Here is a 27916-nt window from a genome sequence, read left to right on the forward strand (position 1 = left end):
GGTATATCGAAACTTACCTTCTCATGGTTTTCTATAAGGATCTCAACAACAATATTCTGAAACTTCAGGTCCATGATAGCTGCTACGGTTTCTTCTTGAGGCCTCATTAAGGTTGGTCCAAATACCACCCCCAGATTTGCTACAGTCATTAGATTCTTCTTGGCGTGCTTTGAAACACTTTCAGTAAAGAATTGAAGGAAAAAACAGGAAATAGATTATGATAAATTTCCATTACTGTTAGAAAATGCAGTCTACTTTACAAATGAAAACATTACGTTTCCTTAATCCGTTTTTTTTTTTTTTAGGAGTTTGTTTTCTGCAAAATTTCTTCAAATAAAGTCATACTGAATACTGGAAAACAGAAAAGCCGTTCTTCTACTGGCAATTTAAAAACAAAAGCAGCCTCTTTCTGAACCTAACTATATAAAATACTCTTAGCCTTGGACCAGGGCAAGTGTGAAACCAACTTAAATTTGCTAACAGATCTCCACTATTCACTTTGCCAGAATTTGCAAAGAGAAAGTATAATGTTCGCCTTCTCACTTCAATCAAACCCTCAACTGCTGGCGGGACTGCTAAAGTAAATACTTACACGGCTTCATTAATGGATTAGATTTCTGCCTTACCCTCCAAAATATACACAGTATGAGTCAAACGTCTTGTCTGCTTTTGCACGTTTGGTTCTCGGTATTGTGTACGACAGCACTGAGATGGGCTTCAGCTCCAGCTGCACCAACTAGGCTCCGTGCAGTTAAAGAAAGATAAGGACAAGGGTTCTGCCAAGGCAGGAAGGAGGTCATAACACTTACTTAGCTAAATGTTTCACCAAGATGTCCAGCATCTCTTTGTTCTTTTCTGGGAGTTTATGGACCAAGAAGTGAACAGCATTAACTCGAGATTCAGGACTCCCACTTTCTACAGGGCATAGAAACAAATAAACAGCTCAAAACAAACACAAAAACAAACAGAAAAACACAGCTACTTCCACTCCTGCATGGAAATACACTGCACACACTTAGCTTCAACTTACATTGAAGTTATATTCCGCTTAACATTTTGGCATTACTAACTGATTGCCCTCATCACGAGCATTCAATTTCATTGGTACTATTTTGCTGGCCTTTTATTTTCTTGTTCTGTATAATTAAGTGACTTTTGCTTCTACGGGTTTCCACTAGTATACAGGTGAAAGTAAGAGCTTATAATAAGAGGAAACAGACCATATATCCATTCAACAAGGTCGTATTAAATCAGAAAATTATGCCTAAAGAGTGGCTTGTGAGAAGGATGTAAGTATTTCTGTTGCATACAATATACTTAGCAAAAGGTGTATAAACAGAAAAATTTAGCTCCTATTGAGAAGGCAAGGAGTTCTGATTGCTCATCAGGTCCCATTTTAATCTAAGGCAGTGCTATTTGCTAAGTGTATTACATATATAAAATAGCCAATGTATTTCTTCAGTGCATATTGCTGAAGATTTTTTGCCATTATTGTTTGTGTGCTGCTATGCATTTTAAAGATGCTTTATTATTCTTTTGCAGTGAACATTCCTGTGTACATTTCCAGATAAAAGGTTACCAAAACACACAATGTTTAGTTCTTGGTCAGCTAATCAAAGTTTAGACAGCCATAAAAACTTAAGCCTTCTTTAAAACAATAATGCTTTCTATACATATGGAAATGCAAGCCTTAATTAAGGGATAGCTATGCAACTTAATCACAAGATTCAGTCAAATCTTATATAATTACAGTATATTGTGATGCATAATAAAGAAAGGAAAACTGAAAGAACCTTTTTATTTTGGCTTTTTTTAAAAAATATATATAATACTATATTAATAGTATTATACTATACTATATTAATAATATAATACTATAAATACTAATACTATATTAATAATATAATATTAATATATTATTATATTTATATATATATAACTATATATATAAAATAGTTTCAGAGAAAAGGATATTCCTTTCTATTCCTGTGGATTCTTTGTTTGGTTTTTTTATAGCCAACATAGGAAACAACACTGAATACCTATTTTTAACTACACTTTAACACAGATCTGCAATGTTGATTAGATTTACCTCCCCACTACACGTACTCAGCCTCTGAAGAAAACTTTAGTATTTAAGAACATACTACTATTTAGAACATGTTACTTTGTATGATTTCTTCAATGAAGGTGACTACAAAATAGAGAAGGGAAAATACAGTGAGAAACTGCTGGTGAAACTTCATAGATCAAGAAATTACTTACTTAATCCTTTCTAATCCTACTGGGCAGACTTGCCATTTAGGTAATACAATCTTGAGTTTTGTTTAAGCACTTGGCTTCTGAGATGTGTTTTGGCAATTAATTGCATGGGCTAATTCTTATTATGAATTAGGGACTACAAACAAACACATTCTGCAGTCTTTAAAAGTCATTAAAGCAAACCGAGGAAGATAAAAACAATTGTCTCAAAGTTTATTTTAATTTTGCTTTTTATGGTTTGCCAGAAGTGCTATGGGCTGGAAAGAAAATCATCTAGATATGTTTGATACTTTGCCAAAAATTTCTTATACTGTGTCTGTCAGTCCTCTTCCAAAAAAGTCCATATATACTAGATATCACACAGATGAACTACAGACTGTGTTTGAACTGCTAATAGTGTGATCTGTCCTGTTCATTCCTTTCTTTCACTAATAGATGAGGAGCATTCAAGGCAGCCTGGATACAGACCTAACAAGGCAGTAGAAGCAAGGGTCAGGCAACCATGCATTGAAGATTTAAATGAGCCTCTGTTAGTGTCCTTTCTTTAACTAAGCATCATAAAATGGAAGGAAAAAAATATCCCAGTCCAAGTAGATGTTCATCACTATGTAATTAAGGTAATTAGAATAATTTTAATGCATGACTGAAAAAACTTTTATTTAAAAGTGAAAAACTATGTTACATCTGTCACAAATGTTTGTTACTACATATATCATATGTGACGCACAGTAGATCTGAACACATTAAAGTTTTTATTTTGTTAAAAATTCTTTTATTTCTTATTCCTCTATTTTTACTAGGTTGAAGAATTTTTTTCGGAAATAGATTTTGCACATGCTCCGAAGTCTACAACAGTACTATAAGAAAAGATTTCTATTTGAACTACTGTTAATACTTACTGGCAGGAATGATGAATTCTCCATGCAGCTCATACGTCATCAGTGGCTCTGGAAGGCTTCTGTAAAACAAGGGTAGCATAAAAGATGTATTTACATTCCATTCTACCTGTATTAATTCTAAGCAGGAAATATTTTGAAATTTTCAGTAGTATAGTCATTGCACTGGAAGAGACATTGTTATGGTGGCTCATGTTTTCAATTCCTAGTACACACAGAAAACACAAAAATCAGGAAGGGATGAAGAACTTAAGACTAAACATTTGCACTCATATTTCACGAGCTGAAGTGAAGCCTCCCACCTATTGTAAGCACACCTCCAAAGTACAATATTGAGACCATTTCACTGAGTTACATATGTCATATGATGAAGATGCCATCCCTGGCAGTGTTCAAGAGGTGCCTGGATGAGGAGCTGCCAGATATGGTTTAGTAGCTTGTGGTAGTAATGGTGGTGGAATCATTGGACTAGATGACCTTGTAGGTCCTTTCAAACCTTGTGATTCTGATTCAACTTCAGTTAGGATTTTTAAAATACAAAGAATCCATTTTGCAAATGGAAAAACTGAAGTTGAAAACTTTAGTCATCAATTTAAAATGTATTGAATAATGCAATTTGAAGTTCAAACATGAGAGTTAAAACCTTGATTCCTTGAGTTAACTTCAATGATGCTTATGAAATATTGGAATAAACACTCCAGCAGGAAATACCGTAGGCAGAAAACACTTCATCAAATGCACGTTTTTTCCTGATTCTTTTTTACATTTCCAAAAGCCCTTATCTTCAAAATATTTCTTCAGCGTTCTTTGATAGTGGTTTTGGTATTAAAACCAAAAAACTAAAAATACTACATTTTTGACACTTAGGAAAAAATACAATAAAGCTCTTGGGCAGTTTAGTAAAATTTCTTGATCAAGAATCAGCAAAGCCATTTGAACAGAGAACAACTAAAATTCTTACTTTTAATACTTAGAATATTGTTAACATTTCATCTAGAATACAGGAGCAAGGTTGAGGGGAAAAAAAAAAAAGAGAAATACTCAAAATTTCTTAACCCTTCCCCTTTTTAGTTCTATTACATTCAAATGCAAAAAGGCAGAAAATACTTGCAATAACCTCAGTTTTCAGCAAGTTTACTAACAATTCAGATCTCTGAACCACCACTGAAGTTCCATCTAACGTAACATTTCCTGTTAACATAAATATTAGTTTTGCTAATTATTCTGTTTGCCCCAAAACAAGCAGCAAACATGGTATTTGCAGAAAATGCACCTCTGTTCATTAAAGAAAAAAGAACATATGCTACATTACTTGCTTTTCTTAACACACAGCATATGAGAATTGAAATAAAAAACTGATGGTATGAAAAAAATCAAAGAAGAGAGGCTCACCGCAGATATTGCTTCATAGCACTAGTAATTGTCTTCACTTCCCAGTCTACAGAGTTTTCCAGGTCAACTTCATTGCAGGTTTTTGCATCTAGAAAATATTCAGAAATTGAAGAAAGATGTGAAAAAACTGATGCTAAATCAATATGTTCTAAAAGAACAAAATGTTCTAAAGGAACATTTTAAACTTGTATATTTGCTCAAGTACTTTTTTTGCTGTAATTAATACAATGTGACAATGTCCAAACTTCCTTACAAATTTTATTTATGTGTTCTGTTTTAAAAAGCACTTTACTGCTGCTTTGTTATTTAATGAAGGATTAAAAATCCCTTTCACGTGGAGAGATCTATATAGCAATTGCAATTTTCACACATTTACCAAAACAGAAAGATGTACATAAGAAGTTTACAAAAAGATAAACTACAATTTATCTTCTCGTTATATAAAATACAAATAGATTGAGAATTCTTTAGAAGCAAAAATACGTAATGCATTAGAAACAGTTATTTTGAACTGATGATGAGAATAGCCAACCAACTGCAATATGATGATCTTTACTGCATGAAAATCTCTAAGAGATATTCCAAAATAAAAAGGGAGCAAGTTTCCTCTACAAGATGGCTTGAGCGTTGCCTTAACTTGAACAGTTCTAACAAATGTCAATTTGTCCATTTCTCCTGTTTTTTGTAAGTCTAGTTGGTAGAGTCTCATAACAAGACTGATCAAACTGAACTGACATATGTCTGAATAATCACAGAAACTTAGGGGTTGGAAAGGACCTCTGGAGGTTATCTATCACAACCCCCCTACTAAAGCAGGTTCTCTAGAGCAGGTTACGTAGGGAAGCTTCCCTGTGGGTTTTGAACATCTTCAGAGAAGGAAACTCCGGGAACCTGTCTGGGCAGTCTATTCCAGTGCTCTGTAAGCTGCACAGTGAAGTTTTTCCTCACGTTTGTATGCAACTTCCTATGCTCCAGTTTGTGCCCACTGTTCATTGCTCTGCTGCTGATCACCACTGAAAAGAGCCTGGCCCCATTCTCTTCCTTCCCACCCTTTAGACATTTATTTAAATTGATATAATCTCCTTCCAGTCTTCTCTTGAGTCAACATTCCCAGTTCTCTCAGCTTTTTCCTCATACAGGAGATGCTCTGGGCCCCTAATATCTTTGCAGCTCTCAAGTGGCCTCTCCCTTGTCTGTCTTTTGCTGGGAAGTCCAGAACTGGAATCGATCAGCTGAAGATTTTTTGAGGCATTGTTTTTTTGCAATGTTTTGCCATTTTAAACAAACAAAAAAAACTGTAAGTCTCAAAACAGGAAATAATAGTTATTTGACAGTCAAGACCTCAGGTATGTAGCCAAATTAGCCCGATATGTTTTGTAATTTCAAGTCCTCAAGCATTCTTATTATTACATGTTCCTGTCAGTTGTTACAGTAAGCTACAGCAAGAGCGAATGACATAGATTATGTGTTGAACCATTCATACAACTCAGAATTCATTTGTTACTTGGCTTGCCAGGCAAATGGCAGACACATTTTAAAAAAAAATCACATTAGGAGTCTTGATTAAAGGGGTATTCCTTTTACTGGACTAAATAATTCCGTTCTGAAAGCTGTGCCAATCAATTATTTCTGTAACTGAATATTCTCCCTCATTATATCAATTATTTAAATCCCATATAAAATACAAATCAAACTACATTTCCAACCAATACTGTTACTAGTCTGCTAGCCACCACCCAAAATCGTCACAACTGTCTTAGGAAAACAGTTATTTTTAATTTTTCACATGCTAGCTTCTCCTGATTTCTAATTCTATTTTTGGAGAAGAAAATCTTTCTACCAAACTCCTTAAATAAAAACTGCCATAACATCAGAAACTAGAAAAATCTACAGTGATTTTATTAGTAAACCACTATGTAATATCCTATCCAATGTTTTTGAATAACTGTTTCATAATCATCAGCTCTCCTTTCCAGTCAAAGGAAATTTTCAATTACATAAAACTTGGCGATGATGATAATGAGGAAGGGAAAAAAAAAAGAAAAAAACCCACCTCAAGTGCTTCACTTCCAAAACAAACATACTAAAAAAATATAAGGTATTGCTGAAGTACTTCATTATCTCTTGGGCAATAAAATCTAATTTGGCTATGCTACTAACTCCAAACAAACCTTAGTTTCACTGCAGAAACTGATCAAAACTCATTAAAGACTTTCTTTTGATACTTTTAGTTTGACTACAAACTCTACAAACCCTACAAAGCTCCCTACCCACTACCCCATATATGTACTATATATAATCCGACTGCTTCTGTTCTGTTTCCCCCCTAAACATCCAAGACTACTGTACAATCTGGAACTTCAACCAAGATTTCAAAACTTATTCAACTGTTTTCCATGCTATTTGTTTGCATAGCAGCCACTGTGCAATTAAAGGGAACTGTACACCTATAAATACAAGTGAGTATATTTATGGAACTGATTTTGACAGACCAACTCTAAATTTCATGCATGTCTTCCTGAGAGTAAGGGAGCTTGATTTCATAACGATAGTTCACTAAACTAAGGTTAGAAGTAGACTCTCTACCTTTGTTTGTGGTATGCCCACTGTAGGTATATATGCATACTGTATACAAAATAATAAGGAATTCAGTGTAATTGTTTTGAAAGAGCAGAGGAACTGTAAGGTTTTCTTCCACAAAGTGCAATGTCCAGCATTTTCCACACAAGGCAGTATCAGAAATCAAAACTGAACTTATCAATAGAAATTTCAAATTCTTAGTCACCTCACTGTGAGCAAGGGTCTGTATGAAAACCAATCTACCTTAGCAGTCTGTACAAAACACATGTAGACATTTTGTGTGAAATTAACCATCAGATCCATTACATAGCTCATAGGCGAAACAGGATTTGTCCCCAGTGCTTTCCAAAAACAGAGCTTCTCAATGGTTCTGTAACTTTGTAGTAACTCTGTATCCCTGTTTCCAAGAAGGCAACAGATGAAAGTATCTTTTACTTGGAAATGTACTGAGTGCTTTATTTATCAAATGTCTTAGTCATTCAAATTTACACAAGATTATTGTGGCAAAAAATGCATGTTGCTCTGAAAGTAGTGCCTGCTGTTTGTTTCCATGGAAACTATAACAGAGACAAAGAGCACAACAGCACTAGTTGAGCAAATTCTCCAGTACAAAGCACTAATTTTCAACATAGTAACCACCATTAGCTAAGCATTTTCACCAGCAATAAACAAAAGCCAGAATGTTGTGTTTATAAAAATCTTCACCAGTGCAGGTGACCCACTGTTTCACAGCTGCTATGATGGTAGCATTGCTAGGAAATTTTTGCCAATGCAATCCACCTTTCCTCAGCATGGAAGACAGAAGATGCCAAATCTGGACTATACACTGCATGTGGTAGGACAGTTCCAGCCAAGATTGGCAATGTGCTCCACAGTCTTCAAATTGCTACAGGGTGTAGAAGTTTAAACCTCCAGCTTAGTCAGCATTGTGATGTAGCAGTCAGAACCGATTGAGATGCTCTTCATTTCAGTGTGACAGCTGTGCATGGCCATCCAGAACATGGCTTGTCTTTCATGCCACTGTCATCACTGCTGAAATACACTTCCCTCTGTGTCACTGCGCTCACATCTACTGTTTGGTCTCTATAAACTTTCCGTAGTTGCTGATGAAGGTGAGTGGGTGCCATTTTTTCTTCATGGGGGAATTCAGTGACACACTAAAATCAATCCCACCCCAGCTGAAACTAAGACAGCTTCATACAAGCTTCCATGTCAGACATCATTTTATCAGCCTGCCTCTCTGCCCCTCTATCACACAGCAACAAAATGCTACAGAATATTGGCAGGAAGGTTCAGCCTCTACTTCTGTATCACCAACATCTGCCTCTGATGTCGTGAGTCAACATAATGAAATAGGAGGCACTACTTTTAGAGCAGCCTTTATAGAATAACACAGCAGAATGCTGTTTACATGCAACTTCAAAGACTAAGTTAACTGCAAAATCAAGTCTTTGTGGATGCTTTTTGTTGTTTGTTTGGTTTGTTTTTTGGGGTTTTTTTGTTTGTTTTAAAGCAGAATTGTATTTTTAATTGCTGAACCTCATTGAGCCTCATTTTACACAGGACATTGTTGCACTAAATTACACATTGAAAATGAAAATCTGTGCATTCACAGAACTAGAAGAACAGACCTCTAAACATACTGGTTGACTTTGTACTCACTTGAATTTCAGTGTACTTTACCAAATTATATAGAAAATAGAGAAAGAGACAGAACCTATATGCTATTAATGCCCTTGGTTACCACTAGGAAGACTTTTTAGCACTTCAGGCTTTTCAGACTGTGAAACTCATGGTCACTGACAGGTATCTTAAAATACTTTGAAATATTATCAAATATTTTAAAATACAAAAAGTTAATATGAGGCTTTTATGATTCTGAACAGAGCTTTCATATAAAAGGGTGTCTAAGAGTATACCCGGAGACAAAGGATTAAAGATTAATCACTCATTTTAAATTCTCTGTACTACTGTATATCAAAAAGAAACCCTCTTTATTCTTCCGTGAGGACAGTCAGATAAAGAGCACAGATAGGATCGCTTTCAACAAATCATCAGAAAAAGAGCACCTGCTTGCACCCTAACTTTTTTTCTGTTCAGTATTTTGTCTTGTCTTGATACCGCTGTATTCTTCCCACTTCAAATAACTATAGGAAACTTGGGAATGAGAAAAAAATGTTTCTAATTTAAAAAATAACTAAAAACAGATGCTGGAATCCCCACTAAACTCTTCCAGCTGCTACTGAACCACTGGCAACCTAAGTCTATTTAATTTGGATGCAACTAATGGCAGAGAGGAAAAATTGTCTGCCAGACCTGCGCGCCCAAAGAGAGCCAGTAAGTGCAAAAATGAAAAACATGTCATGATATTAAACGCATCTTATTGGTACTCTTTGAATGACAGCTAGTCTTTTTTCCTATGGTCAACGGACAAAAATGGTTACTGTTTATTGAGCTTAACTTGAACACAGATAAACAACCGTGAGAATCTGCTATATATCAGTCATTATTACTAATCAGTTTGTATTTTTTGTAAAACAATGTTATGCTGAATACTGTAAAGATTTGGGCAGGTTTGTGTGCACAAATGAAGAACTTTTGGGTGCTGTTAATATTGATTAAAGTAAGATACGAAGAATTAATATTTAGCAAGGTCATTATGACAGATTGATATAATATACAGGCCCTCAAGCCTGATGTCTTATCATTTCTGAAGAGACAGCCTGTTTGAGGGAAAAAAAAAAGGAAAAGAGAAAGTCTTACAGGTGGCACTGAACTGACAGCAGCATACAATATAAAAGCGCTTTGTCATTCACATAATGTCTGGGGTAATGAAATGAATTCACTTTCTGGCTTCCTCCAGTTTGCAGTGCCAAAGAACACTGTGTTATCAGCACAGATGGAGCATGCATGGTTCTGGAGAAGAGCCTGGTGCAAACTGCAAACAAGCTTCTTTGCATACCAATGAATTCCTGAGAATCAGACCTTTGCTGTCAAGTGACAGGTTTGGAAGCTCTATAAAAATGAACTAATCCCAGTAGTCTTGTCTAACTGCATGTACTGTCAGTGCTCAGGACAAGAAATTGGGAAACACTGCACATCTTGCAGTCATGGCTACTACTCTGGTGAGAGATACCAGGCAGATGAGGGATTTCATGCATAGCCAACACTATTTCTTTCCCCCCTTAGGGACAGCAGAGTAGCAAAAGAACTGCAGTCACTGGGATTAACGATGCATCAAAATTTCCAGAAGGAAAAAAGTTTTGAGAATAACTTTATGAATCAAAAACATTAAAAGCTAATCACAGCAAGTAGATATAATACAGTCTAAGATGTTGTATGGGAACTGCTGAATCACAGCCTGAACCTCTGATTGATCACCTGAGGCGAGCCATGAGTCAGCCACAGGAGCACAGCTGAAGGCAATTCACCTGTGCTGCGGAAGGGGTGGAGCCTGACTGCACCTCTCCTAGAGCCATTTAAGAGCTGGCTACCAATAGGGAAGAGTCTCTTCTGGAGTTCCCTCCTCTGGAGTTTTGCAATGAGCCCGGGATACAGGTAAGCATTCTATCTATTTTCTTTTTGTTGTTATAATCTGCTTTACCAAGTTCTCTTGTTTATTTTTTAATTATAGCATCTTGATATTCATTGATTATACAGACGTTAGCCACAAGTAAGAGTTACACTACTAAACTTTTTTAAAGCAAATCCTTTCTCCATCTGCCTTCCATCTTGGCACAGATATAATTATTATTAAAATGTATACTATATTCCTGCTCTTCAACCAAACAGCTTCTCATCAGCAGGCTTAACCTAAAAGCTTTATTTTGCGCAATGATCAACTAAAGGCACACATGAGCAACCATCTGCACATCTTAGACAAGGGAGAGGGTTGAAAACATCAAACAAGGAAGTAATAAGCTTCAAATATTCTTAAACTTGGTGTTTTGAGTTATCTGATGAAGCCATTAAACTCAGGCAGTGTTAAATGGGTTTTACGGAATCATAGAATGATGGGGTTGGAAAGGACCTTCTGAAATAACTTACTGCAAGCCCTGCACCATTAGGGGCACCTAGAGCAGGCTGCTCAGGGCCATATCCAGGTGGCTCCTGAAGATCTCCAAGGAAGAGTCTCCATATTCTCTGGGAAACCTGTGCCAGTGCTCAGTCACCTGCACAGTAAATAAGTGCATCCTGACTTGCAAAAAGCCGGTGATTTGTCCTACATATTCCTTAGTAGTTCTCTTAGTGTATGCCTACCAACTAATCTTGCACTCTGCACTCAACCAGGGGTGACCTTACAGTGCTATAAGGATAATTTTCATGGAGTAAAGCAAACTAGAGTTGGCCCATGTAAAGAACAGTTACAGGAAGATGCTTTCAATTTTAAACACAGACAGTAAAACAAACATGAAATAAAATATGAAAAAAAACATAAAGTAGAGGCATACCCATCAACAGACTGAGAAGTCTCTGGACCTTTGAACTCACCCCCACAACTCTGTACAATCCTTGGTCATTTATACCTATTATGTAAAAAGAGAGGGGGGGGAAAAAAAAAAAAAGCAGATCAAATAGCAATAACAGTCAAATCTAGCATTTTTTTTTCTCCCCAGGCAACAAACACTAATAAGTATGAAAGACTAAACACTATTCATGCAGTTGTGAGAATAACTTTATAAATTAAGCCCTGCAAGAATCCTTTCACTCTTCTGTGTTTTTGAGGTGCACTCGCAGAGTTTTTTTTATAAAGATTCTACTTCCTATACTAGGAATAGCAGCAAACAAGAGCTAATCTTTCCTTGAAAAATCAATGGTTGTTCTCAGATTTATAAATGGCACTTTAGATGCGTCAATGTCCACATTCTAATAAAGCAAGAACTAGCCCATCAAATGATAAATTAAGTTTTATTTAATAAGGACCATTTTGCTCTTTTCCTGAAACACCTGCATGACAGAGTTGGGATAAAATAGACTTGAGGCTATTATAGACTGGCTATTACCAGTCCCCAAAACCAAGGCTTTTCAAGTTTGTAAAAGCTTTTGATTTAAGATTTGATATCTCATTCCAATCCTCTGGGGTTAAGATAGAGTCAAGTTCAGAAGCACCACCTCAGGTTACTGAGACGAGTACCTCTGGTTTTGTTAGGGATGAATACAATAGCCATAAGCAGTACTATGTTTTCAGTCCTTTGCCATCATTCTATGTAAACAATGGATCACCTCTTTTTCATTTCTTTCTTCCCTATCAAATACATTCCCTTCTCTATCATATATCTTCATCTACTTTTCCTTTTTTTTCATCATGCTTGGTTTTATCCCGGGGAAATAAAAAATCAAATATAAATTGAAGACATAAGAGAGGATTAGAAGAGTAAGAGAATGAAAATGGCATAATACCACATCTTTATATCTGTTGCGTATTTTCATAACTTGTATATTGGAAGGTAAAACATAATGTTCTGAAGCTGACAAGATGTTTATGAGGCCACATAACAAGCAGCAATCTACAATTACCACCATACTGTACTTCTACATTTAGATTGGCCTAGAAGAGTAGAAATGACACAAAATCCCTGTACTTCTACTGCAAGGAAATCTTTTCAAATAACAGTTTACACGCCATTCTTATTCAAAATATATTTCAACAAAGGAAGGCTTGCAGAGAATTCCCACTTGAAACATCAAACTTCTTCAACCTAGACAAGGAAAATTAAATCCAGACATTTGAGGAAAAAATTTCTTCCTGAATAAGTATTAGATGAAGTAAAAAATCACTAGTTCTTTAATAAGCTATTATCAGACACAACCACAATACAAAGCAAAATTATGGTGTCAAGCAATCTGTGTTCTTCTCCTGCCTAGTCTTGATATGTTTTTTTTTCTCTCTTCTCCCTCTCGCTCCTCTTCCTCACACATCCTTCATCTTCCCAAACCACGTCACATCTCTGAGATCTTGATGGGCTCCTCATGTTCAGCACTGCACAAATCTCTGTCCCAGATGACAGAGGTTACCTGATGTGCTATGACAGTAGCTGCTACTTCTCACAGTTGTTCCATCTGGGCAAATCAGCCTTTTAATTTCTCCAGGATGCCAGCACTGTTGTAATAATGCCGAACCTTTGGCTAGATCTCAGAGCTGGTTCAAATTAACCAAGTGAGTCAGATCTTCAGCATTTCATCTTTGGTCATCAAAACTATAGCTCTAGAGTATGCTCATTGTTTAACTGTGTACAAAGAAAGAACCACAAAAAATAGTGGTGGCCATATACTACTCTTCTCAGAATATTAAGTTATCTATTCAGACAAGTAAGTTTTCCTTCTATCTCCAGAATAACTCTGTGATGGGATCCTATACAAGTCTAGCACGCTGCCAACACAAAGGGAAAATGAGCACAGACTGGTCCATTTTGAACAAGGATGCAGTAGTATCCGTTCTGTGAACAGCAAGTATGTCCAGGAAAGTTCTGGTAAAAAAGTAACAGTAAGCCTTTTAATTCTTTGAAAAAAAAAAAAAATGCATCACACTTTTATTAATGATGCCCACCGTTACTTTCCTCGAAACACACCTTCTGCATCATATGCAAGAAATTAAAAAGCTGGAGATACTGTCTTAGTCAAATACACCTCTGCTGTAACTTAATTCAGAAGCTGTTTCATCATTTCCTGTGTTACTAACATTAAAAAAACCAAACTGTGTTGACCACAAACATCCACAACATACATTTATTAGCTTAAAAATACTTAAGATCAAACCACAGAAACTACTGTTCAATACTAAAACAGACATGATATGCATAAGTCTCTGAAATTATGGCAGACTGAAATGTAGACAGTCCTCCAGCAATAAGCATGAATCTGTGGTAATCATTATCAGGTAACTGATCAGTTTCAGGTTCATCAACCTGAAGAAGCACAGCTAATTACTAACTGACATGAAGAAGTGCAAAGATAAATTAATATTTCAACATAGTCTTAAATGATATCTTTAAACATACCATTAAACGATGTTTTATTTAAAATACTAACAAAAAAAGTACTATTGAAACAGTACTATTTCCAATTTTATCTGTACATTTTAGATATTCAGCATGCCAAAGATTGATAATGCTTGGCATTTACAGAACGCAATTGACAAGGTGACTCATTTCAAGGAACAGCTTACCACTGATTAAAATGCTGATGCTCTGTCCACTGGCTCAACTTGTCGCTATTAGCAGTTCTGATCAGTAAAGCCCTGCAGTACACTTTTCTTCATATTTACACAACATAAACATGTTTGGCTCTCTGTTACCAGAATTGAGTTTAGGTGCATGATTCGTGAAACACGCTTAGAAAATTAAGATATTTTAAGTAAAAAAGTATTTTCACTATTCTAAGGAGAATATGTCTGCAGGCATGTTTACTGGATGGCTGCCTATGTCACTTGTGCCTGACACAGGCTGTTAACATAGGTGCAAATTTAACTGTTTATTATCAGATTCCGCAGTGCAGAAACAGTCATACAAGTGATACTCTCAACTTCAGGTAATATCAGATTTCTCTGTTTACTTGCAAAAGGCTTTCTACTTCCTCCTGACCATCTTCTTTCTTTCTTGTGAAGAGAAAACAAAGATAGCTCAATGCTGCCATCTGTCTCCACTGTTCAGATTGGCAGCTCCTGTAGGGTTAAAATCGAGGCAAAAGGTACTACTCTCACACTTACCTAGCATATGCTCACAAAATGCACAACCAACTACTTGTGCACAAAAATATGTGCAGTCTTTAATACTGGAACAAATAGCTTTTCTGTGCTTCTCTAAAATTTTACTGCTGTTCGATTATTCTAACTTCAGAATTACACACAAAACGGAATAATCAAAACAGAATCCCAACGTCAGACACAAAACATGCATTCATATCCATCCAGAACTGTGCTCTGTATGTGACAGACAAGCTCAGCGTAACACTGCCTTGATAGCTCAGCATCTCCTATTAGGTAAGGCACAGCCAGTGTTATTACCCAGCGAAGCAAAAGAAAAAAAAAAACTCTCAGTCAAAAGCAAATACATATTTTAATCAAGACACTATCTTTGATTTTTCTCTTCATTCAAAGGCAATCATTTTGTTCTTGGCTTTATAAAAGTGAATGTAACTGAAAAAAAATTAACCAGCCATTGACAAGTTTATGTTCAATATCGCTGTTATGCTCTTCTTTCTCTGAATACCAGACTTTCTGCTATGACATGACAAGACTATTCTCAGTTTCCTCCCACACTAGACTGTCCTCTCTTTCCACCCACACCAACCTCACACCCATTCTGATTAAAAGAGATAAAAACATGGCACACAAGTACAATCTCTGAAAAGGCATCTGTCCTGCTTTCTTCTGTCGAACATAACTTGCCTTTGATGTGCTATCATTAAAGTAACATAGTCAAGTAAAAATTGTTTTTAAAACAAACAGAGTACAAAATCTGCAGATCTGAAAGACAGTCTTTCTTTACGACTGTTCAGTTGAACTCTTTGGAGGTAAACGACAGTGTTTTCCTGACCTTCTTTGTGTTTAGCTCAGCAAATATCCAGAAAAGGTCCTGAAGAAACCATAAACTGATCCTCTGAGCTTGCTTCATTTGGTCTCAAGGGCTGCTCTGAAAGTAATACCTCCTATTTTATTTTGTTGGCCCACAACATTGGAGGCAGATGCTGGTGGCACGGCAATAGAGGTTGTACTGTCCCACCAATATTGTTACATTTTGCTGCTGTGCAGCAGATGGTAGCAGTAGGGCAGTCTAACAGGGAAGGGGGTATGAAACTAAGGTGTGGAAATGAATTCCTCTATGAGAAAAGAAATGGCACCACTGACATTCATTGACACTTACTGAATATTCATGGGGAACAAACAGCGGATGTGCGCACAGTGCGGTAGTTTGTAGTGCAGTTTAGCAGTGGCAAAGAGACAGTGGCTCGCCTCCACTAGGGCAGATTTTTACAAGTATGGCATGCAAGCTCCTGTTAATCAACGGCAAAAATGCTTAACTACTTTTGCTGACTATGCTGAGAAATACTGTTTTGTATCTGAGAATTTGCTCTGTCAATTAGTATTATTCTGTTCTTGCATTTGTCGTACTTTCCATGGAAATAAATAGGAGGCATTACTTCCAGAGCAATCTGCATATGACGCCAATATTTTGTTTGCTGAGCTTTGTTTTGTTTGTTTGCTTTTAAATGTAGTTGATGTTACGTTTAGAATCTATAAACTGAAAATCTTTGATAGTCCTTGAAATTCTATGGATGAATCGGCTTCATTCAAGCAAAGATGCATGGACTGCTGAATCCCTGCAAGATAGCAGTAGTTCACCTAAATCCATTCTTGGAACCCTGCGTACTGAAATACTTATTGAATACTGACTTCCTTTTCCTTAAATATTCTCCACAGTACAATACTTCTTGAATACTGTCTGCACAGAGATCTATTTTCTTTGTCTCCAATTTTGAAGTGCATGTAACAGTAAGCCTAACAGCATCCTTGCCTCTGGTGTAAGATTCTAACTCCAGGAAAAGTACTTTAATACTTTCGTTCTTCACTTGTCTCCTTAGCTTTTATCCTTCTTTCTTCAGTGTTCAAATAGATAAGCTTTAATTCAAAGTCAACAAGCAGAATACTTCAATTAATTTGTCTATTCCAGAACGAAGAAAAGAAAGGTACATGAACTCCCTTCAAGATTTAGGGTATTTTCTTAGTTGTACACCAGTATTGTTAATAGAATGTTACTGATAGTATCCATTTGAATCACTTCTTGAAAACCCATTTATTGAAGGAGAATCATACTTAAAAGGCTAGAACAGCACAGAAGAGAGTTCCTGCACTGGTCACTGTGACCTCTCCCATGCAGTGCTTCACAGAAACTTGCAAGGAAACTATATCACGCAGTCTAAAAGCAGACCAACTGTTCCACTACTTCCCTGAACAAAAACATTTGGTTGGGTTTATCATTACCTCGTGTTTCAACAGCACTGATGCACTTTTTGATGACTGTGAACCCTATCTTATCCAACTGTGCGCCTAAAAGAAAAAGAGTTTGAAAAGTTTTAAAATGCCATTATAAATACGTCTTTCGCTGAAAAATAAGACAGAACTTAATGAGTAGTACTTCTCAGGCAAAACTGTAAATATTCTCAAACAGAACTACCTCATTCCTTTTTCTAGAGAAATACTCTTTTAATACCCCTTTTTCTCTCACATTCCCAGCTAGCCCAAGTAAAAGCATGTCCTGGTGGTAGTGGCTACACTGAATCTATACGAAGTAGCAGCCTTTTAAAAAAAAGAGATCTCTAATTAGGTACATCTGTTGGCACATGCAACAAAATGGAACTTAACAATAGTTACTGCAACACTGACAACATCTGAGAGAGTTAACCAAATGGGACAAGGAAGCACTTATGATAAAAAAAAACATAATCAACAGCACATTTTTTTACAAAGGCCTTTCCAAAGCCAAAGGAATTCCCACTCTAAAGATACAAGACACATGTATATCATTTCACAGCAGTTCTGGATCTGACTACATAGAAGCAGCTGCATTAACAGAACAGCTGAGGTCCAGCATTACTTTGTTGTTTCTATCTTATATGTTTTGTTCACATAAAAACTTCATTTAAAAGCTTTTATTGCAATGCAGCCCTTCCTGCAAACATCTGGCCTTCTTGCTTCTGGTAACCTGGTCTTATACTACTATCATGAAAATCCGGGGAAAAACTTGTATTAATAAATACCAGAATACAGCTTTATCCAACAATAACAATTAAACGAAAGCATAAATACTCTGATAATGCAAAAAGGATAGTTATTTTCAATTATTTACTTTGCTAACTGAAGAAAGCTAATATTATTTAAAGAAAGCTCTCTCTTCTACTTCCACATTACATAGTTTGCAGTTTAAATACATGCATTCAGTACTTTTTAAGCCAATCTTTATTTTCAGCTCCAATTTCTTTTAAAGTCATACTTATGCATTCAAACATATGTGTGTATACAATCTGGACAAAGAGAATGTGATAAACTCACAAATTAACCCATCTAACCCACTCACACAATGAACTTAAATTGGCACAGACAGTCTAGCTTATGTCCAATCTCCCAATTCCTACATAAGTACTAAACCGTGTTACTGAGAAAGCTCATTAACTACAAAATCCAAAAACAATATTCAGAACTTGAGATTAAAAATACAATATTTAACTAAGTTAGAATGGCAGATGAATTTTGCCTTTGCACACACTTCTCAGTAATCAGTTATAACAAAAGGTCACTAAGTAGTAATTCAGATACTTACTTCCCTCTTGTTTTGCGTTTGCTTTATTCAAATTGATGAAGAGCTAACAAAGAAAGAGTAGAAAGATAAATCAGAGAGTTTTATTAAACTAGAAACAAAACAATCCCTACGTTAATGCCCAGTAGGCACAGCTATAGCTGTTTATAGCTAAGAAACATCACCAAGCTGTAGGACAAAAGCCCCCCATTGCCTCAGAAATTAGAGACCTGGAGTTTTTAATGAAGTAAGTTTTTCAAAAATTCTCGCAGAATAACAGAATGGTCTGGGTTGAAAAGGACTGCAGTTCCTTAGTGATTCAAGTCTAGTTGGTAGTTAGTAAAATGAGCTGTGATTTGAGTGCTCCAGATTCCTATGTTTTTCTGCAGATTAATTTCTCAGAGTTCAATGAATTCTTTTGCTGATTCCTGGGAGTTATGTCCCACTTCAGCATTTTCAGAAGTTGTAAGTTTACTGGACAGCTTACAGACAATATATGATGGCAGTAGATAACTTTAAAAAATCTCTGCAACAACATCAATGAAATGTACTGTTAAAATCCTGAGAAGCCAACTAATGTGACAGCGATACGTCTGTATCACTGACTGGAAAGCCTCATTATTTTTGTCCTTACAATATCAATGTAACATTTACAACTGTAAGAAAAATCTGTTGCTGTGTTTCAGTTCTGCTCCTCACACTCATTTCTTGGTGTGAACAAGATATTAAGCAAATTTGAGCAATCTAATCAAGGACGCAGGTTTTATTTTTTTCATCTAGTTTTTTTTAAATAATACCACAACTAACTAGTGCAAGTCTTGCTACTAGGATACAGTGCATCATTGAATATGCTTACATTAGATATTTTATACAATACCAATATCACCACTGTGATGTGAAATCACTCATAATAATAGCACTGTTATAAAGAAAAATACACTTCGTATCAGCATTAGTGTACACTGACACTGAGCTTTAGCAGCTTACTCATTTCACCTTTTATTTCACTTTTATTCTTTCTTAGTTGAATTCATCATTTTGTAAACTACGTGAATCCAGTTTATTCAAGTACAAATGCAGTTGTAAGGGGAGGAGAGATTTCTCCATTACAGTACAAATGAACATTACAAAAATGCCACTTACAGCTTCTTTTCCATCCAAGGCTTCCATCCACAACTTCCTGTCCTCCTCAGAAAAGGCTTGCATGGTCACAGGAGCTCCAGGCCTGCAACCACACAGAGTAACATTGGCAACTAAAATATGGCTTTGTCAAACTCTACTTCCACGTATAGTCAAAAGCCCACTGTCTTAAAGGGGTTTTGCTAAATTACTGAACACTGCTTCTCTTTGAAACAGAGGGAATAGAAATTATGCACACAGTAGGAAACAGGATGGAATGGAAAAATGAAAGCGCATGTAATCTCCAAGCTATTTATTTTTAACAGTCAATTGTTGATATCATATTGATTGCAATTCTTGCTGAGAGTTACCGAGCCTTCTGAATTCTAAACAGACTTGGTCTTGTGTTAGTGTGCTATTACACAGGGGAAAAAAAGTAATAAACTCAACCTTAAAGCAGTGACATAAATGATCATAGTTATCTCATAAGTATTTTATAAAAATAATCAAGTTTTAATGCAGTATGTCATCACAGAACTCCGCTATTTATAATGTTCCTAACAAGCAAAGATGAACAACCATGGAACAAAGGCCTCGATGATCAGAGATGAACGTAAATCCATGTATTCATGTAGTAGGAAAAAGAACAATTGTATAGTTCAGCATAGCACACAAAATAAGGAAAATTCACAGCACAATACATTGTTTGGATAAATATTAATTGGATAAATTAATTGTGCCAATTTAAAAAAAAAAAAAAAACTTTATTCACCCCCCTTGCTAAGTTTGGCAAATACGCAGATTTCACTATAGGTGGACAGACACACAGAAATAAATAATTAATAGCATTCTCTCCATTTCCTCTCTGTTTTTCCACATCTAATCTCTTCAAGTAGTAAAATGGCTGCAGGGAAAAATGTTTTCTATTAACTGTAACGCTGATAAAATACATTCTACTTTTACTTCAGAACTGTAACCGTTTGCAGAGTTTAAATTTGCACACCTGGAGACATTTCTAATTTGATTTTACCTTAGAAAAAAAATTATCAAAATGATGTCAAGTTACATTTGCGCAAGGCAGACTTTTCAACCAAATTTTAACTGTCAAGCTATTAAACTTTTTCACCTTGAGGCAATAGTTAAAATCAGCATATGCTGAATAGAATATTATTTATTAGACAATCAAACTAAAGTTGAAAGAGACAAAGCCTTCTCTCTTCCTTTTCTTTTATTAGTCTCATGATCTGTGTCTATAGGAAAGCTTTTTCCTACACCAGGAGACTTCTGCTGTCTCTTTTATAAAATATAAAGTTTTCTACATTTGCTTCTTTAGAGGAAAAAAAAAATAACTCTGGCTTTCTTTTAGAAATAAATCTGTAAACATTCAGCTAGGAGATTCAAACAAACTGTACTCAGGTCGCTTACAAGGCCAAACATCTGCTACAGAAAAGCCCTTCCTAAAACTGTGGTTTTCTCTCCTTCCGAAGCACAGGAATAAAGAACATCCTATGGCCAGCCACCAGTTTGTTCATTATTTTATAAGTGGGACAAGTTGAAGGCTAAGTGTGTCCTGAACTGATACCAAAGGAAATGAGTTAATGGCCTGCAGCATAGAACTAATCTCCATGGGAACGTCTCAGTACTACACACATATATTATTAAAAGAAAAATGTGTGATATCAAGGTCACATTGGACCAGTTGTGCCTATTATACCTAGACAGAAAGACAGATTGTATTTTTCCCCACTTCTGTGAGAATGAAAAATTGTTCTGCGGGATCAAGCAAATACTGCTATCCATCCATTTCTGTTTAGCTCCAGATAACAGAACTCCAGACACTCCGAGGGGGATCAACTGACATGTCTCATGGTACTTTTTCAGTTGGGAATCTGGTTTTTGTACTGATCAATAGTCTGATCTTAGAAGAGTTGCTTTCAAGAGCTTAAATGTTTACTGTAATAATCATCGTCATGGCAGTGTTGTAACAGTTATACCACATCTCTATCAAATCTAAAATGCAAGTTCAGACCCCTGCTGTAGATTTATGAGAAAAGCCACCTGTGTTGTAAATAGTATCTGCCACATGAGCTCACACACCACAGAATAGAACACAACTAATTGGTAGAACGAATGAGCTCAAAAGGTGTGAATGAGAAAACTCAGTAACATTTCAGGAATTTCTACTTAGCATTTAATGCATCAGGAGAACATGGCATTAGCACACCCTTACTTTACTGCAATACCTTACTAGATTGGATTTTCTCATCTTCATAAACAAAGGAAGTCAAAAATGCTGATGAAAAGCACTATTTGTTATATTTGAAGATCCTCTAAGCAAAACATATAAATAAGCAATTCTTCTTTTTTGAAATAAAGCAGTAGAATGGTAGCATTCTGAAAAGGCAGCAGCAACAGTGTTCAAAACATATAACATTATTGTATTGTATTACACTTGTCATATCCCACCAGAAAGAGGAGGGAAGAGGTGAGCCAGAAAAATTGCAAGATTTATTTCTAGTCTGAAAATCTAGCATAATCCAACAGCAACATGACGTTTTCAGAAAGCAGGCTTTTGATACAAAATGGCCATGATTGTATGAATTATCCAATTTTTTCATGATAGCTACACATACTTTTATTTAAACCATAATACTTTACCCGCAATAACAGCAATTCATAGGTTTCCTTATTTTCATCTGCATTTGTATGTGATACCTCAGACAATGTCTACATTTCAATTTAGATCTTCAGCAGTTCTGCTACACAAAACTGAGGTAAAATACAGTAAACTATGACAGTGCTTGCAGGCTGCTCCAATGACTATTTCCATTGGCAGCTCGAATAAGCACTGAAAGAAGAGAACAGTAATGCAGCAGCAATATTAACTACTGGTTAGAAACAGTCCTTTCTAGTATTTCGTAAGCTTACCTGTCTGAAGATTCTAAGTCAAAACAGAATCGCCTGTCGATAGTATCTACGTTTCTTTTGGTGCAATATGTAAGGATGAAGAGTTCCCCATCACCCTGTGAAAATAGAGTTTTTATATGTTTGACCCAGTAACTCAAAGCTTCATTCTTCTATTTTATGTAAGACACAGCAATCTCCATATTAAAGGCTACTGCTAACTAACTTAAACACTTTTTTACGCTCTGGACTCTGTCTTACAGAGCCAGTCCTTTCTTCAAGCCCAACCAACACTAGATCATGTTTTTCCCTTAACAATTGAGAAATACACAAATTTATCTGTGAATGCCACATGACTTGTAACAGTTTCAATCAGAATTAATTGTACATTTGAATTATTTTTGTCTTGTTCAACATCTCCAGAGGCAGATTTATGAAAGAAAAATTGCACTGAACGTTTCAAGACAAGTGATCTTTTAACGTAGCAAAACTGGCTTCATAAATATTTTAGAATGCCAAATACTTACACATACACTTTATTAACTAAAGTGGATTATTGCAGTTAGAACAAATCAGTAGAAAAAAAAAATCACGAAAGTATTAAAATGATTAAGGAAGCCAAACTTCTTGAGCTTTTGAAATACTATTCCCAATTCAACATATTTGTAAATATACACAGCCCTCTAATTACGAGTGTCATCTTCCACAAACGGGACGTATTTCTCAGAAAAAATCCCAATGTGATTTCTAACCAAATTTGAAGACAGAGCAGTGCTGCATTTACAGGAAGACTGACTTGAGTGTTATTTTCCATTTTTGGGTATCTTTGTTCCTTGCAACAGGATGCTTTTCTTACATTCATTTACTGTTTCATCTCTGAAGGTGCTGAGCACCTTCAACTCCCAAGTATTTCAACAGGAATAAAAGCAATTCAAAGATAACAGGGTCTTGAGTACTTCAGATTCCATGAAAGACATCTGAAATTATATTCAGTTGTTCATACAATTTGTTTATCTACTAATATCCTCTTTTCTAGTTCTTCTTTAAGTACTTACAACTATGAAAAAAAAAATCTGGCTGGAGTGCATAAGAAAAAAATTTTTCAAACTATCACATTTTCCCCATTTATATTTCAACAATCCACACACCTCACGAATAAACTAGATTCTACCTAAATGGCACAACACTGCGCAGTAACTGTCTCTTTTTCTCTGGACTCCTGAAAACAAGCAACTGAAAAGTTTGCAGAAGGCTTTTTTATTAATTCATTGAATTGCCTTAGGCTAATTTCCCAAAATGACAGATTGAACTGCATGAAGAAAGAAAACAAAAGGGCAGAGAGGTGGAGATAAAAAAGACTTCACACATCTCAACTGATACTACCTTGCATCTTCATAGAGGGCACCAATGAGAGTAGAATACAAGAATATACTTACAGCTTTCCCTCCTGATCTATGTTCAAATGGAATCATGGTGAACTTCTTTGTCTCCTTCCTATATGTGCAATAGTGTTTCACCCAACTGGAACCAAAAGGAGCAGGCCCTACATAAAATGGAAGCATTGACTAGTTTGTACTGTTTCAAACTTGTGTATTTCCCTCTACTGCTTTCTGAAATGACACTTGGAAGTCCTAACTGATTCCTAAGAATGTAGTTTTAAAAAAAAATGTTTTGCAAAGTCAAACAAATTCTAAACAATGCTTAGTATTCTAAAAAAAAAAAAAGAGAGAGACATGCTTCATTTCATGCTCACTGACAAGTTGAAAGAATTATTAATCAATATTTATCTCACTACTACAGACAAAACCATTTTTCCCCTATAAAGTACATATTCATCCCTCTAAAATTTGACTTTGAACATTTATTCAGATGACTTTGTTTAATAACCTGTAAATTCTTATTGTCTTTACACTGCTTGTATAAATAACCTTTGACTACCTGCATATTATGGGCATTACAGGAATACAAAAATATATCTTACTTTTTTCCTGTACATAGAGATAGCCTTCCATTGTGTTGTGATTTGCTCTTTTATGTTCCTGAGGGTTTCTTCTGATCTTGTTCATGAGTTCCTCTACCTCTGATCTTGTTCCTTCAAAACGATTTCGTGTCTAAAACAGGATAGCTAAATAACATCAGTAAAGGGAGTGGAAGAAAGATTTACTCCTCCTGGCAGCTATTAAAACAATTATTTATAAAATGTGAGGACAATTAAAGACCATTTTAGGAATATTAGTGCAAGTTTTCTGACATTCAAAATTAAAGCATTTTCCAAAATAATACGCTGATTTGTTCAGAGAGAATTGAAATCCTGACTTTTAAAATGACCTTGGATTTGAAAATTTAAGTTTCCTAAGAAAAGTACTACTAAAATGTTGGCTTAGCACATGAGATCCTTGCTATTTTATCAGGAAGGAGAGGACTCTCTGTGGTTATTGGAAAAATATGACAGGAAGCTTACCAATAATTAAACATTAATTATATAATATATTATATAATTAAACAATATATATACACATATAAGCAATATATATACAATACAATATATATACAATAATTAAACGGACAAACCATTCATGTACGAAATGTTTTGGTTACATGAAAGTTGAATCAAATACACTTATATTTAAAGGAAATAAAAAAGAAATTAAAGTCCAGTTTGTTATTATTCCTGGGTGCCACCCATTTCAATATTTGCAAGCAGTAGCAGAAGCTTCTGAACACGATGCCTTACCTCGATTTGCAGGAAAAGTGTGCAGTTGTATGCATAAACAAATGCCTCATACATATAAACAAGTATCCATCCTGTCCCTAGACAGCCAACAGTATGTGCCTGACTGGCGATCTGTACATGCATACTCTAGATTTATGCTGAGAAGGATTTTATTCACAGGCACAAAGAGAATCCATGCAAGCTGGTCAGAGCAGCCACCCATACCCATGTGTTTTAGAGAGGAAAGCTAAATATACTGTTTAGATGATGACTAAAAACAACTGCCTTGTCACCTTTATGTAAAGCAACTGCTGTGAACCCATCCCACATCCATCGTCTGACTCCCAGATAATGTCTGCTCACAAATTAGGAGTCAGAACCCACAACAACTCATTTCCAAAACTCCAAACAATTTCCGAAGTTCTTTTTCACAATTACCTGGAAGAACTGTATTAAAAACTATACTCTGTATCCAAGGCAAAGACAGAAATAGTGATAAAGGTCTCATATGCACATCATCCTTTCAGAGCACTGATTGCTTCTAGATGTTTTAAATGATTCTGCCAGGACCTTGTATGAGTTGTGATCACAAATCCAAGCCCACAAGATGTGTCTTGGGAATGGCAGGAAGGAATGAACAGGTTCTCAAAACTTCAAAAAACAAAAAAAATACAAAAAAAATACCAAAAAAAAAAAAAAAAAAAAAACCACCAAAACTCCCAGCTGGTGCTTCCCTTTACCTTTTCCCTTCATCCTATTTCTTCTTCACTATCTCTCTTTCACAGCTACCTCCTGACCAAAAGTTTTACACTGAGTGCTCTGAACACACCTACTAGCACTGAATGTCAGAAGCATAGAATTGTTGTAGTGTAAAAGGGACCTTTAAGTTCATCTAATCTCATCCTCCTTTAATCAGCAGAGACATGTGCAGCTAGATCAGTATTTCAGTGGTAAATGTTCTAGTACAGACGAACAATCAGTATCCTTATCAGCATCCTCAGATTTGAGTGAAATTCTTCCTCTTTCATCTGTGATCACTCCTCTGAATTACTACAACTTTGCTGACAAGTCTCAAATCATTCTCCATGAACAGCTAGGCTTTCTGTACTCAATCTTGTGCCCTTCTAACATGCGACTTCCTCTGGCAGCTCAGCAATACTACAGTCCTAGCTCATTCTTCTTTTGGGATGTTTCATTCATCTTCAACACTGCAGAACACGTGTTACATCCTCACGATCTTTTTAGATTTATCCTTTTATTTCCCTCTTAGCTAAGAGAGCTGTTAAGCCCTGCTTCCTTTTTCTCTGCAGCGATTTGAAATCCAGTTTGTTCTATTTTTTCACAAAAATTCATCTGATTTCTGCTTATGAAAGTACTAGCATTGAGTGCCCCTACTCAGCTAAAAAAAAAAAACAAACAAAAACAAAACATCTCTAGAGAATAAAACTCAGGCATATGGAAATAGAGTTAAAAGAAAGGTATCCTGAAATATTAAATCATGTCACTGTGTATTACAATAACCCTAATCTTCTCTTCTGCTTTATTGCCTCCCTACTGCTATCTGCTCATTAAGGCATTCCTAAAAATAAACTGCAGCCACCTGGAAGTACTTTATGTGTGTTAATTCCAGTTGCCCTTACAGATTAACAAAACAGATGCACTATAATACATTGTTTGCAGGAGGGTAAATGGTCTGTTTGCTAACAAAAGCCCTGAGGCACATCTAAGTTAATTTCAAATCAGTTTTATTTTTTAATAAACTTCAAGGAGAACAGATCACCTGACTAGTGGCTCTGTCCATCGCACTGCTTCAACCTGTCTTCTTGCATTCTCAAACCCAAGCTGATCATACTGGACAGTTTGGTGCGAGGGTACAGTAACTAGTGCAAGTCCCAGGTTGCAAACCAGCAGGGATGAGTTGGTTATTAGGACTGTTTTTTTGTTTTGCTTGTTTGTTTCTTTTTGTTGTTGTTGCTTTAAGAGGAGAATAAGAATCCACTGGAGTCAGCAATGATTTGCTGAGCGATGTGCTTTGTTAGCCAGAAGATGGCAATACAACTCTAGAGTTCAGAAGCAGCGTACTAACCACGAGGAAAGCCTTGACAATACAAATTCTTTTTGACAAAAAATTTAAGAGGCATAAATATCAATCACAACTTACATTTTGTATATTTATCTGCAGGGCCATTTTGTAATGACTGAAGTCTTTAGCGAGTTCATATCCCTGATGATAGAAAGTGAACAAACCCTGAAAAAATGATAGCACCTGAAACGCAAACAAGAGATTTGTCAGAAAGTGAAATTTAATTTATCCAAATATGATTGCTGCATGTAATCTTTTCCATACAGATCAAAGATGACAATATGATTATTTTTTAAACAAATTTCTAGTAATGCCATAGTAAACTTCTGAGCACCTACTTGCATCCAAGTTGTCAGCTACAAACATTTTGGGGTGGTTCTGTCCCTGGAATTTCATGGTTGACCTTTATTTTAAATCTGACCCTAAACAGTGTATATTGCCTATCTCCAAAACTTCCCTATGTGATGTTTTCCACCACTGCTTTGATACCAGAGATGTTTGGAATAAATGTGGACATGAGGATATAACAAACTTTTTAGTCACTATTTCCCTAGTCATTTCCCTGCCTTCTAATGACGATGTTTCATCATACAGTTAACTGGTGTGATTGAAAGCAGACACTCTCCCCCTCCAGCAGCTTTCCTTTTAACAGCCTTTTGAATGTGGATATGACTCT

At 35.9% G+C, this 27916-nt stretch overlaps 1 protein-coding gene across 4 annotated transcripts in view; it reads right to left on the reverse strand.

The window, feature by feature from the left end:
- The window catches only part of ARHGAP10 (Rho GTPase activating protein 10), a 131945-nt gene that overhangs the window by 49520 nt on the left and 54509 nt on the right, over nucleotides 1-27916 (reverse strand). For 3 of the 4 annotated variants that reach the window (XM_052690218.1, XM_052690217.1, XM_052690220.1), the window contains 12 exons: nucleotides 27319-27423; nucleotides 24426-24555; nucleotides 23881-23987; nucleotides 22469-22563; nucleotides 19565-19646; nucleotides 18446-18488; nucleotides 17110-17175; nucleotides 11582-11656; nucleotides 4551-4638; nucleotides 3162-3220; nucleotides 810-915; nucleotides 18-177 (listed from right to left, as the gene is read on the reverse strand). In XM_052690218.1, coding sequence (XP_052546178.1) covers nucleotides 18-177; nucleotides 810-915; nucleotides 3162-3220; nucleotides 4551-4638; nucleotides 11582-11656; nucleotides 17110-17175; nucleotides 18446-18488; nucleotides 19565-19646; nucleotides 22469-22563; nucleotides 23881-23987; nucleotides 24426-24555; nucleotides 27319-27423 — 1116 coding nt within the window. The remainder of the gene's footprint in view (nucleotides 1-17; nucleotides 178-809; nucleotides 916-3161; nucleotides 3221-4550; nucleotides 4639-11581; nucleotides 11657-17109; nucleotides 17176-18445; nucleotides 18489-19564; nucleotides 19647-22468; nucleotides 22564-23880; nucleotides 23988-24425; nucleotides 24556-27318; nucleotides 27424-27916) is intronic. The other variant, XM_052690219.1, reaches the window with a different exon arrangement.

The sequence above is a fragment of the Tympanuchus pallidicinctus genome, unplaced genomic scaffold (genome assembly GCF_026119805.1).
Source record: "Tympanuchus pallidicinctus isolate F22 unplaced genomic scaffold, pur_lepc_1.0 scaffold26, whole genome shotgun sequence".
Classification (NCBI taxonomy): Eukaryota; Metazoa; Chordata; class Aves; order Galliformes; family Phasianidae; genus Tympanuchus; species Tympanuchus pallidicinctus.